Here is a 13520-nt window from a genome sequence, read left to right on the forward strand (position 1 = left end):
GGGGGGGGTTGAAAAACCCCATTGCGTCGGCAAATTTTGGTTTGTCCTTCTTTAACCTTATCCCAACGCCTAATTTTGCAGACATTTCGACACAACTTTCATCTGTAGAGCACACACGAATGTCATTGCGGTGGTGAATATAGGAGGGCAAGCAAGATCAGAAACTTGTATGAAAGCTTTGCCTTGGTTTGTAGAATAGCGAAATAACATCCTTGGAGTGATACTTATGAATTTTTTATCAAGTACAGACCATATTATAGGTTTTTGGCTTTAAAAAAAAAAAACCTACGAATTTTACGTATCTAACAACTCTATCCATTCGGTACTACGTATAGGTCGTACCGAATACATACCTTACATACCTTACCACCTTGCGGTATACTATGAGATATGAGGCCGCTTTCAGTGTCTATTCAGAGAGGGATTTGGACCGTTGGCTAGAGTCATGAGTTATCAGGGTCAGAGATGCCCATCTAGAGTCACAGCTTTTGGGATACTTTTCTACCTGTAGCTTCCTTCAAGGTCTCTCTAGGAGAACAAAAAGAGGCGATATTGTTGCGGTCTACCCAAAGAACTTCAAAGATATTGTCTAAAGCAAAAATCTTGTGATATTAAGCAACTCATAGACCATGCTTTGGATGGCTCAAGGTTGACGGGATTCTTGACATTCATGACAGATACACATGTATCCAAATCTTCATACAGAGATTTCCAAGGGAAAGAAGGGTAAAAAGCTGATTCAAAAAAAGTTTACAATTCCACAAATGTTTGCGGAGCAAAAGGCGGAATATTAAATGCAAGGAAAGTGTTATGGATGTGCGAAATAGGGCACATTTTGGCAATGTGTCCCAAGTAGGAGGAGCAATCATGAAGACAAACCTGAAACATCCAAAGAGAGAGGAGCGACGGGCAAAGAAGGGAAAGACGAAAGCAGGACTTATCCCAGATTTCGTGGGGATGCCCAAAGACCACAATGATGAGAGTACTAAGCTCTGCAGAGCGCAGGGCAAGTTGCAAGATCAAGGGGCCTTAATCCTTTCCGACATGGGAGCCAAGGCCAATTTTTTCTCTACGGAGATGGTGGCTCGTCTTGTAGTATTGATTTTAAGATCCAAGACCAAATTGTGCAAGGGTCATGGTCCTTATCTCTAAAGTGCATTATTTTAATTTTAATGGCATGGAGGTTGTGTCAATTATCTCCGAGAATAAGTACCATTCAGAGCACAAGGTGCCACGAAACTTGCCCAACGATTCCTCATGCTCTCATGAGTCATCATTGAAAAAAATTCTTTGCAAGGTGCCTGCATTTTTTGGCATCAAGTTTTCCCACACATCATCCCTAGATTGTACGTTTAGGAAACTTTCACTCTAATCTAGATTCTTTTTTGTATTTAAAGACACGGCTTACATGAGAGAAACACTATTTTAGCTCTTACTCGCATGGTTCAAAATGATATTTTTGGGGATATTTAATATAGTCTAGGGGAAGATATCAAAATACCCATGCATTTTGTAAAGCTTTTCAATGTACCCCTGAAGTTTTGAAAATTCTCAAAATTTTGGATAGATTCCTCGAATTCACGTAGTTAATTCTGTTTGATGACAAAGATCTATCATGAAGTGCCTTAGACAAAATATTCACCTATGAGCTCAGAAATGTTGGCATTTGCGCCATTAAAAATGAACTATTTCATCCCATAAGCCCACATTACTATCAACTATCATCTTGTCTCAAGGGAACACCAACGTCCTTTTGAAAACTTCCAAAAAATAGTGTCAGTAAAATGTTTTTGAAATTGACAAGGGGTATAGTGTGAGCTCTGGTAAAATTGAAGGATATTTTGGGGTAGTTTTGGAAACAATTGCCAAATAGAGGGGCATTCTGGAAAATTTTACTAATTTGAGTATATTTTCCTTGACTTGACTTATGGACAATCTCTTAGAGTATCAAAAAACTAGGGTCCCATGGTACAATGCACGGGGCTAAGTTCTATGTCAATTATCACATGCATGATTCTGCGTGTCTATGGTACTAGGCCACAGTTCTCTATGTTTTGATAAGTGTTTTGGGTTCTTGTGATGGAAAATAGTTGTTTAGTAGAGTCTCTAGTAGCTGAAGACATAAATCAATTTTATCAACACTTGGGGGACCCTTTATAATAAGACTTGTTTTTTTGGAGTAGAAACTTATAAGTTAGTGCTTCTTAAGCTATGTGCAATGCTATTTTTTCTTTAGATATGAATAAGACAAAGTTTGCTCATTCTGCAGGTTGTAAATGATGTCTGTATTCTGCCATGGACACAAAGAGTAGTGTCATGTGATGGAAGTATTCATTTGTGGGATGCTCAGACGGGCAAATGTGCTGCTGTATTCTCTGAATCCAGCAAGACTGTTGCTCGATCTTCAAGCTCAGCTCTAATTGAAAACAATGGTATGCATAGTATTGGTGCTGCTGTCACCCCAGGAACAGCTACCCCAGGAGGGATGTTATTCACAGGACTTCATGGTAGTCAATACACCTGCATTCACCTCATGGAAGCAGAGCAAAGGCTTGCTGCTGGCACTGGCAGTGGCCATTTAAGGTCAGAGGAAAGACTTGTTATGTCTTACTTGGTACATTCTCAGAACTTTGGCACAAACTGATCCATTTATGCAGATTTTTTGACTTGCCATCCGGACAAAGTCTTCACATCTGGCGGTGTGATTTTGATTCATCTGGTTCTTCCCTAGTATCTGCTATCACTTCTGCAGGAAAACAGTCATTTATGGATGGAGGATGCGTTGTATCCTCACCTTGGATAGCTGTGGGTTTTGGGACAGGTCTTTGTAGGCTCATGGACCTGAGATTAGGTAATTTTGTGGCGTCTTGGAGAGCTCACGAAAGCTTTATCACAAAGGTGAATTTCTGATCTGAGTCGCACAATCACAGTCGTCAAGCTTGCCAGGATGTGTAATTGTGATTCATTTTTTTTCTGCAGCTTGCTGCATTTGAGGGTCACTACTTGGTGTCAAGCTCTTTGGATAAAACCTTATGTTTATGGGATCTTCGAAGGTTTGAGTACCTCCGATACTCCTGGGTTTGTGGATATACATATTCAGTTTTTTTCACTATGCTGAGATTAAGTGTTCCGCTTATTCCAATGTTCAGATGGATAATGGATGTAGGTGAGAAATCAAGAATGAAAGGAAAAAAAAGAGTTGAAACACAAGCAGAAAACCTCTCGAGCTAGGATTAGTTTGGGGGGATTCTGGTGTAGCTGTGTGTAAGGAAACAAAAAGTGGAACAGAAAGTGTGTGGAGTTTGAGGTTTCCACTTTAGCTGAGTGTGCATAAAATGCCATAAGGAGATCATGCAGTGAGGCTGGGATGTTCTATGATTTTTCTTTGGATGATCAAAGGGGAGAAAAAAAAGTATTTTCTTCTAACAAAGCTGGATTGTATAACTTACAATTAATCGCTGTCTATATATTGGTGCTGTTGGTTGTTGTACAGGAACGTTACTGCCAAATTACAAACATTCCACGGACACAGCTATGGAGTGTCAAGCTTTGAAATATGGGGCAACAATTTGCTTTCCACAGGTGGAAACAAGATTGGGATATCAGCTATACCTCACCCTTCATCAGAGGTACTTTCCTCTCTTTATCTTGAAAAGAAAGCAAGGCTTCATGTAGCAGAAACAAGTGAAATGTGGTCTTGAGTGTAGTGGGTCTCCTCTGTGGAGTACGAGGAAGCCTCACTAAACACAAGACACTAGAACAAGAAGAATAAAAAGAGCAGAAAACTCAGTGCTTGCATGTAAAATTTCCCTCTCAGAGTTTTGGATCAATTTTCTGGCTTTTTCGTATTATTTGGGGCGGGCAGATGCTTCCATTCTCGTTACTTGAGTTCAATATTGGGCCTTGTGGTCCTTTTGGAGGTTCAGCAATAATATTATGTTCCATAGAACTCCACGGACCGTTTTACTTGTGGCATCTCTCAGACAAAGACATTACCTTTCTGCCTTAGCATTGCTGAGATATCTTTGCAGACTCCTTAGATTTCTTTGACTCTTTCTAGTTGCATGCCATCTCTGCCCTCTGAGGGTATTTTGGGGGCCTTATCTTATCTTCATTGTGGGCAGGGGGAGGTAGAGAGGTCACAGGAATTATCCTAGGAAATGCAAGCAACAATAGCAAGGGATGCTGAACAGGCAGTCAAGATCACTTTGAGCATGGCTGCCCACAAAGAAGGCAGCAAAATAATTATGCTGCTACAGAGAGGTTGTTTGTTCTGGAGCATATGGTGAATGCTATGTTTGAAAACGTATCTTAATGCAGTGGCAATGTATGGCATACATCAACTGACTAGAAAATGGTTTAAACTTTGAAGAGTCCTAGTTATGTTGAAATGGGAAATTATATTGCTTATCCTAATGTGCATTCACAAAGTGTGCCATTTCTATGATAGATGTACTCAAGATGAAATCTACCATATTTACGCAAGGTTTTGGAGTTATAGGCTTGTGAGTACTTAAAGTTTCTGGGCTGGGTTAGCAAGCAAAAGCATGAATCACAAGGGTATGAGAATGGCAGATATCCCAAATATGTATGAAGCTGAAGAAAGCACTTATGGATTGGAAGCAAGCGCCTAGAGCTTGGCATGAAAATAGTGAAACATATATGTTTACCATTGGCTTTTATATGGCTAATGTAGATCACTCACAATATGTGCAGGAGAATGACACAGGTTGTGATAGTTTGCATTTATGTGGATGGTTTGATTGTTGGAAGTGAATACGGAGGTTGATGTGAATCATGTAAAGGCCCTCTCAAAGCAAGAGTTTGACATTAAAGATTTGGGTGAGCTGCACAAAAGCAATATGCATTAGATATGTTAAAGTATGGTATGGTTGATTGTAAGCCTTTTGCTATGCCTTTATATCAGAATTTGAAGATGAAAGCTGATGTGGATGAAGTGCTTGAAAATTATACCATGTAGGGTAGCTTGGTCTACTCGACAATGAGATTTGTGTTACACAGTTGGATTGGAGAGTTAGTTTATGGAGCTTTCCAGGAAGCCACATTTGGATGCAGTGACATGCACATTGCACTATGTGAGTGCTACCTTGGATTATGCACTCTTTTATGAGGGTGGCATAGAGGTGCGACTCTATGGTTATACTATCACAAACTGATAACGTGGCATGCCCAAACGTGAAGAAGCTACCTACATATTTTCGACAAGCCCAATAGCCTAAACCATTCTATGGTAGCTATCCTGACTGTGAATGGTGTTGGTTTTAACTCAGTGATTACCAATTTTTGCCTGAGATATTCTCCCAGAATATTTACACTAGTGCCACCATCCAGTATAACTCCTAACAATGGTTGCCATTGCTTCCTCAGCTTATAGTTCACCTGGATAACTGGAACCTCGTCGTCTCGGATAGCTGCAAGGTCCATTGCTTTGGCTTCAGCCTCTGTTTTTCTCTTCTGTTTAATAAACTATAAAGCCTCTAGTAGCGTGCTTCTGATGTCAGCCAGTTCTACCGTCAACTTTTGGATGCGTTCACAGACCTTCACATAGACTTTGGCTTTTGGTTCATGGACGACTTGAGATGCAAATGGATGGGTGTCGCCATCGAGAATGCACCTCGTCAAGTGGACGATTCTTCACGTACTTTGTGTACTGTGGATCCTTGGAGTACTTTATCATCTATCTGGCACAGGTGTCAACCTATAGTTGACACAGGAACTCCATTCGATCAAAATCACTTGAAGGGAGCGGGCCATGCTCTTCCCTCGATTCCTCTGAAGGAGGTCGACTCACAAAAGAATTGGCATTGGTTTCATCACTTGTGTGGGTAGGTGCAACAATTTCCTCCCTACGGGATTCACTGCCCGAATCCATTTGTGCTGCGGGAAAAGGGATCGGATCCTTTGTAGAAGAAGAATCGTTTGGGCTCTAATATCATTGTAATAGGCTTCAACATCCAAGGCAAAGATCTACTGCAACACACGTGAGAAAACTGCAAACAATTGAACTGAACTTGAAAAGAGAGGGGGAGAGAGAAGAGGAGAGTCAACAGGGAATTGCGGAGTTCCGTCCTCAGACGCTCTGGCCCCAAAGACTGGTGCCCCTTCTCAGTGTTTCTTTCTTATTGCTTCACAAGAGTACAATGTCCGAGGGTCCTCTCTCTTGCAGTTGCTCGCAAGCTAATCTTCCAAGACAAGAGCCCTTGGCACACTAAGGCCCTTGGCCATAAGGAGTTACATGAAAAGATGTGCTCCAAAAGCTATGCTCAGTACCAAAAGCTGGCGCCCCTTGGGCTGATTCCGTAATTTGTGGAAATCTATACAGTGCCATTTCAGTAGTTAACGGAAAATGCGGGGGCTGCCTTACAGCCTGCCACATGTCATGCTCCATGCAAGTTTTGGGTCTTGCATTATATTTGAAGGGTTTAGGCCCCTCCACTGGGTTTTGCAAGTTAGCAGGGTTAGGTTTTTAACCCTAACTTCCTTTGGGCCTCTCAGCCAGAATGTGCAAGTTTGTGTGGGGTTAGGTTTTCAAACTCTAACCCCCAAGTGTCCTCTCATGGGTGTAGACCAACAGAAGGTGTACTCGGAAGATGAATTTGACAATGTTGTTCTGCATAGGGTCAATACACTAAAGAAGACTAAGAAGACTTCTCAGAGGAAGAGTCGAGCAGCAGACTACCCCAGCTATTTGGGTCGGAAATCTACTTTGGAGGCAACCATTAAATCCAAGAAGCGTGTTCGCTTCGAGGATGATCTCAGTTCATCATCGTCGTCTTCTAACAGCTCGGAGAGTTCCTCTTCCTTCAACTCCAACGAGGAGGGTAGGAAGCACCGGAAGCAGAGAAAGACTCAAAAGAGCAAGAAGAACAAGAGCTGCAAGAAAGCTAAGAAGAGGAGATCTTGCAAGAATTCTTGGAAGCATTCGGACAGTTTTGATGAGGACACTTCGTCCACTAACAGTTTTGACTTAGACGAGCCAATGCACGGGAAGAAGAGAAGACATTCGTACCGTGCAAACCAATACGACCATCTTGAGAAAAAGGGCAAGAAAACCAAAGACTTCAAGGAGGGTGGGGAAGCCCTAAATTTTGATACGTTTTAGGCTTCAAGGATACCCATAAAGCCCTCTCTTTCATTCAGTAATTTGACATCGTCTTCCCGACCGTTACTCAAAACACTCCAAGGTACGAAAGGTGGCATCATATTTGAAGGGAAATGCCCAGACATGGCCTACCCTACTGTTATGCAGGGAAGCACCTACCAAGTAGTTGAACTCAAACACGTCTTCACTTTCTCATGGCTTACAGAAGAATATGAAGAGGATGTCATTACAACTTGGAATCATCTGAGGACGACCAAAGAAGACACCTTAGACACTTATTGCCAGAGGTTTTGGGATACTTTGCTACCGGTCTCTTCTTTCAAGAAAATCACCTTCAAGCAACAAGTTGAGCGGTTTTGTTGCGGCTTACCTAAAGAGATATGGTGATTTTTTCTACAAAAGAAGTTTGACTCCATTCAAAGACTCATGGGTCATGCCAAAGAGGGTTTTGATATGCATGCCGACACATTACCCTTTGGACAAGCCAATGTTCACTAAAACAGGGCAAGAAACGTTCAATGGGAATAAGAGGGGTAAGCAACTGAAGAAGAAATCCATCGACCTGAAACTGTCAGTAGAGCAGCGTGCTGAGTACTACAAAGAGGGCAAGTGTTACGGTTGTGGGGAAGAGGGTCACATTCTTGCGATATGCCCTAAGAAAGCATCAAAGGAGTTGGTAGAGGACAAACCAGAGACATCCAAAGTGGATGATGAGTATGCAAAGAAACGGAAGACAAAGGCACTATTGGTACCGGATTTTTTTGGGGCAAGCCAAAAACACACAAATGAGAGTACCGAGCTCTATAGAGCGTGCAGTACTAGATTAGGAAGTCCACATCTTCTTCGATGGAGGGGCCAAGGTCAATTTCATTCAACGGATTTGACGGCTCAACTTGGAATTACGGCTAACGAAATGGGACCACCAATGGAGGTAGTTCTAGCGGTACAAGGGAAAGATGTTGTGGTTACACTTGCCATGGGCAAACTTCAGTTACATTGCCAAGGGTATTTATCACTCAAGGACTTTTACATCATGCCTCTAGCGGGGTGTGACGTCCTTTCGGGGATCCCTTGATACCACAAGAATGGCGTCATGGTCGACTATCAGGCAAGAAAGGCAACTTTGAAGAATGATAAAGGCATAGAAATTACTTTTGACGTATAATTAAAGAGGGAGTCTGTCCCACTTGTATCAGCTTCGGCTGTTTCCAAATTAATTAAAGCAAGTCTCTTTGTTTACTGGATCACTTGGATGAACTCGATGAAAATAAGAAGTCCAATTTGTTGGACTTAGAGAAAGAACGACATGAATGTTTGCAAGATCAAGCCGATTGTTTCTTTGAGGATTTGCGTGGAGAGCTACCTCCTGAGAGACGTGAAGAATCAAGATCATACTATTGATTTGATACTTGGTAGTTCTCTATCAAACTAGCTACATACGCTAGGTCTGTCAGCATTAGCAGAGGCCGATCTGCCTACTATTATTCCCATGGATATGGCGCATGAGGTTCTTAAAGCTTTTTCCCAAAGTAAGAGGGCACCCACTGACAGCTACACGCATTGGTCACGCTTTGGGAATGACAATCTTTCCTGCAGTAAAACCGGCTATGAGAACCTATTCACAACTTTCGAAAGATGCGACCATTGAAGCATGCAAAGACCTACTTAGTACTAGTCATGCTGACTATGCAAGAAATAAAAAGCTTTGGGCCATTTTCAAGTACTACTTCTTAGTCAGACCTACTAAAGTAAGCAAGGGTAGATGTGACGTTCCGACTAGGTTCTCTCAGTGCAATGGCCTATACTGTCTCATCAACACCATCCCGTGGGGTTTCATCAAATTCTATTTACCTCTTTACAGTCGTGGGCAAAAAGATTCAGAGCTCAGGTGCAATCTGTGCAATCTAGCTTTCAATGCTTTGTAGCTCCCATGTTGGCCTGGGTCATTAACATACATGTTAGCCCCATGGATGTGGATGCAGATATGCAGCGTAAAAGCTCTAAGGCAAAAGGGAAAGCTATTGAACAGACAAAGGATCTACCTGGAAACCGAAGAAAAAGAGGGCGAAAGTAGTGAAGGACAGAGTAAAATCTTAAGTATCACTGCTAGTGTCTGAAAGCCAGTAGCTTCGAGTGAAACAACCTGTTCGACGTTCTTCCCATACGCCAATACTTGTTCGATGGTAAGTTCAGGTGCTGCAGACTCTCCCACCTGACACTGTTATAGGATCTTCCACAGTGTCGGACTCGACATCACTTTTTCGCCTATCTGAGGATATACTGCAGGAGTCCAGGCAAGCCATTGCCACCATCGAGCTTGGAGCAGAGCGGTTGGTAGCTACACACCAGAGTCACGCAGCTACTTACGGAGCTATGGAGGGATCTCTGCGAGTCGCTAACAGCGCCATCGCCGATCGGGATGCTACTATTTTCGCACTCCAACAGGCCTTGAAGTTAAAGTCTCAAGTGATTAATGACCTTCAAGTTCAGGTACAAGGATTTAGAGAACTGCTCTTACATGAAAATAGGGCAACCAAGCGTACGATGATGGGTATGGGGTATGGATGGACTGGAGCAGGTACACCAGTGCAGAATGCAGCAACGGGTCCTTCTCAGCAATTTATGGGACTCTACCCACTGACTCCAGTTCAGTACTACAATCAACAGTATCCTCAGGGGTTTCAGTCGTCACCATTGTCTCAGATGTAGAATGTTGCTTGCTGCAACGGTATTGCTGGAGCACACCGCCATGGCTGTGTTACTCGACGTCCTCAGTACACTACAGGACAAGTGCTACCCTCTTCCTAGCAGCAGGTGGCTACCCCTTCCCAGGCGGCCGAGTTACGGACAGGAGAGCCCACATACAGCAGGGCCCCACCATTGATTTGATGGCTCCACCTTCCGAGAATGATGCTTCAGGTGGTGTGGCGACTAATCTTTAACTTGGGTGACTGCAAGGCAGTTTTTTATAATGATTGTGATGTGCAATAGTGGTTTTTTTTGCGATCGATTAGCAGTTTCAGTTGTTTCTCTCACCGAGACGGTGAGCAGTCTTGTGGCGGGCAACCTGTAGCAGGCTACAGTGTCACTTTCACAGGACACACATTTAGTACAGTTGGTCTAGGCTGGTTCACACTGGACGGACTCTCTGGGCTGGGCAGTGACACGTGGCTGTAGGGATATGGACGGTGGTCTAGTGGACAGCGTGGCCAGGTCACCACCACTCAGTTTGGGGATAGATTTAGATGGCTGACATTTATGAGCTGTTGGTGGCTCTTTATGGTTGTACATATGAGTAGTAGTTGTTGGGTCATGATCATCATCTTCTAGATATATGGTCCAGCGTCGTCGTTTTGGGTAGCAAGTCTATACGCACAGCACGTCTACACCATCCATGCACATCTGAGCCTCGACACCCCCATTGTACCTGTGAGTTCTGGGTTGGAGCTGAGTGTGCTGCCACGCCAGAGTTTGTATCGGTTCTTTGAGATAATCGAGTCCTATGTTCTGGTCTACTGTTGTGTCTCTGTGTGATCAATTGTTACCTTTTGTTCCTTTGTTTTTAGTCTGTTTTGAGTGAGACTGTCACGCACATTGCACTGAGGAGCACCCACTGTAGAGAGCACGACACACTATCTGCGCTACATGTGCTCTCATTTTTGGCGATCACGGTGGGACTTCAACTAAAGTCTCACTCTCTGTTGAGGTACGATTTTACTCTCTGTTGAGGTACAAATCTTGAAGCTAGTTGGTTTTTACCTAGCTTCGCCTACTTTGCCTTGCACTGTGTAGTCTGCTGGTTTGGTCCTCTCTCGCTTTGGTCCAACTGGTTTGGTCCTCTATTGCCTTGGTCCAACCAGCCCTCGTCTCTGGTCTAGTCCTTTCTCGTCCCTGGTCTAGTCCCTGGTCCTGGGTCTAGTCACTTGCCTAGTCTAGTAGAGTCTAGACCTGTCTTCGGCCAGTTAAAGCAATTGAAAGTCTTCTTGCCCAAAGCTTGGTTGGATTTGTGGTGACACATACAAGGCGGTCATTAGAGCGTCAAAGCGCACTACTGAGTCCTCTGAAGTACTACAACAGAAGACGACCCTTGGTACCTAGTAGAAGTCCCTCAACCTCATCACCCATACCTCCACATACGACATCACCCATTCCCTCCATCCGGTTCCACATCTTCCAGGTCACCTTCCCCAGTAAAGCTCTCTCCTATTTTGTTATAGCAAGGTATTGAGCAATGGGCCCCTGAGGCCATGGAGGCGTTGGCCAGTGTTTTGGCCAAGGTAAACATCAAGTTTCCTACCTTCAAGGGACTCTCTTCAGAAGATGCAGACGACCATGCAAGGAGATTTGTATCTCTCTCTAGGGGTCGTGGTCTTAATAGAGAAGTTGCTTATTTGGTACTCTTTCCATCTACCTTGGATGGCTTAGCAGACAAATGGTACAGTCAGTTTGCAGAGAACCGTTTTGCAACTTGGGAAGGTCTAAGACAACAGTTCTGTGCAGCATTCGGGCCAGGTGACTACCAGGAAAAGGTTTTGGATGAGTTGGCCAACATGTTGCTCCAGCCAGAGGAGACTTTTGCAGAACTTATAACTTTTGTGCCAAGCTTACCTAGCAACCCGGCGAATTTATGGTTAAGAAGTGGGTGGAGAAGGCTCTTCCCAAAACTTCTCAGCAAAAACTCCGAGAGAGTCTCGACCCAACGCCACTCTGGAGGAGTTTGTCGCAGCTGCTACTAGGATAGAGGGGGCTAGGAAGCTGTTCACCAACTCCCCTCACATAGAGACCCCCTCTGTGTTTTTTGAAAGTCCTCTGATCCATTGACTTCTTTACGTAGGGAACTTGAAGCCCTAAAACTACAACGCGCTCTTCAAGAGGAGAAATCAAGCTCTCTTAGACAGGAGAAACCACCACATCTTGAGGCTTTGGATCAAATCAAGAGAGAGCTAGAAGAGATTTGGTCTCAACAAGAGACTAAAGCTATGGTATGGTATAGCTCGTGTCGCTCTCCAAGAGATCCTCCACAAGACTATCCCCTTCGGGCTTATTGCCACTTCTGGGAAAAGTCTGGGCATGAAGACAAGGATTGCTACTATATCAAGAGATTGCGGCAAATACAACAAAGTCTAGGTCCTTCTCTCCAACAAGGGATAGCACCTACATCCAACATGGTTTCACCCTATGGCCATCAAAACCCGATGCCACCTCTGCTGACAACATCTCCTATGCAAGGTATGCACAACAACTTTGCATCCCCCAGCTTTTATCATGCTAGTACTTCTTCAGTTCCCCAAAGCTTCTACACGTCAGCATCCGGCCCCATGCAGCAAGGGCCGAGACCACCCCGGCCTTCCAATAGGCCAATTTTGTGCTACAGGTGCGGGGAGTATGGACATTATCAGAGCAAATGTCCGCTGCCAAAAGGGTCCCCTCCTTGCCGAGGCCCGACACTGCCCTGAAGCTAAGGATCACTATAGTAAGGACTGTCCAAAACAACCTACATCCACATCTGCAAGCACAAGCCAGAACTAGCAAGAGTTTACATTCCCAAAGGTTAACCTCAACACAGTAAGCACCATTCCACAGGCCCCGCCCTCCACTCCTGTAGTTGCCTCTCGAGATGGGTTTAAGCAAGTGGAAGAGCCGGTTGGTTTGCTCACACGGGGCACAAAGAGCTGCTCTTGGTCTCAGCCTCCCTGGCGGTCCAATTTTTTCGTCTCCAGTCACACAAATGAGTCAAACTCCCTTAGTAGCTCACAAACCAGCAGGTAGTGCCAAGAGCCAACCTACCTCTCTTCTATCAGATATTGATGGTGCTTTCATGGAAGCAGTAGAGGACTTGCAGAAGCTTAAGATACCAAAGCAAGATCTGATCAAAAGAGAGAAGCCTATAACAGAGTCTATTTTGAAAAACACCTTTCAGCAAGTGTCACTGTATGACGTGCTTCGACTTGATGCAAATTTTCAAAGTGACACCCTTTTCATCATTCAGTCTCTGTATCCTGGTGCAGGGCCTAGTGGCAGGCACCTACCTGTGCAGCCCTTGGAGTCCTACATGATTTCTTATCCAGCTGCTCCCCTCACGGACTACAAAAGTCCTCGTCTCACTATGTCTATTCTTGGGCATCATTTCTCAGGCGTCATAGTGGATGTGGATCTTGAATCAATCTGATGCCAGAATTTACTATGTTGGCTTTCGGTCTACAGCCTACCCGCCCTGCTCCATTCACTGTTACATTGGCGGACCAGAGGACAGTCTATCCAGTGGGCATAGTAGATAAGGTGCTTGTGAAGGTACAAGACTTCACATTTAGCTTGGATTTTGTGGTGGTCAGTCTTCCCTAGGTGGAGGGAGGATTTCCTTTGCTTATTAGTAGACCTTGGTTGCGGCATACTAAGG

General features: G+C 44.1%; 1 protein-coding gene across 7 annotated transcripts in view; it reads left to right on the forward strand.

The window, feature by feature from the left end:
- Nucleotides 1-13520, forward strand: part of LOC147454132 (protein GFS12-like) — a 192659-nt gene that overhangs the window by 127842 nt on the left and 51297 nt on the right. For 3 of the 7 annotated variants that reach the window (XM_086516145.1, XM_086516146.1, XM_086516148.1), the window contains 4 exons: nt 2270-2583; nt 2658-2898; nt 2980-3053; nt 3494-3629. In XM_086516145.1, coding sequence (XP_086372271.1) covers nt 2270-2583; nt 2658-2898; nt 2980-3053; nt 3494-3629 — 765 coding nt within the window. Of the gene's footprint in view, nt 1-2269; nt 2584-2657; nt 2899-2979; nt 3079-3493; nt 3717-4124; nt 4264-13520 lie in introns of those variants that run through there. The other 4 variants (XR_015188596.1, XR_015188598.1, XR_015188597.1 and 1 more) reach the window with 4 other exon arrangements.

The sequence above is a fragment of the Adiantum capillus-veneris genome, chromosome 7 (genome assembly GCF_014529385.1).
Source record: "Adiantum capillus-veneris isolate H3 chromosome 7, ASM1452938v2, whole genome shotgun sequence".
Taxonomy (NCBI): Eukaryota; Viridiplantae; Streptophyta; class Polypodiopsida; order Polypodiales; family Pteridaceae; genus Adiantum; species Adiantum capillus-veneris.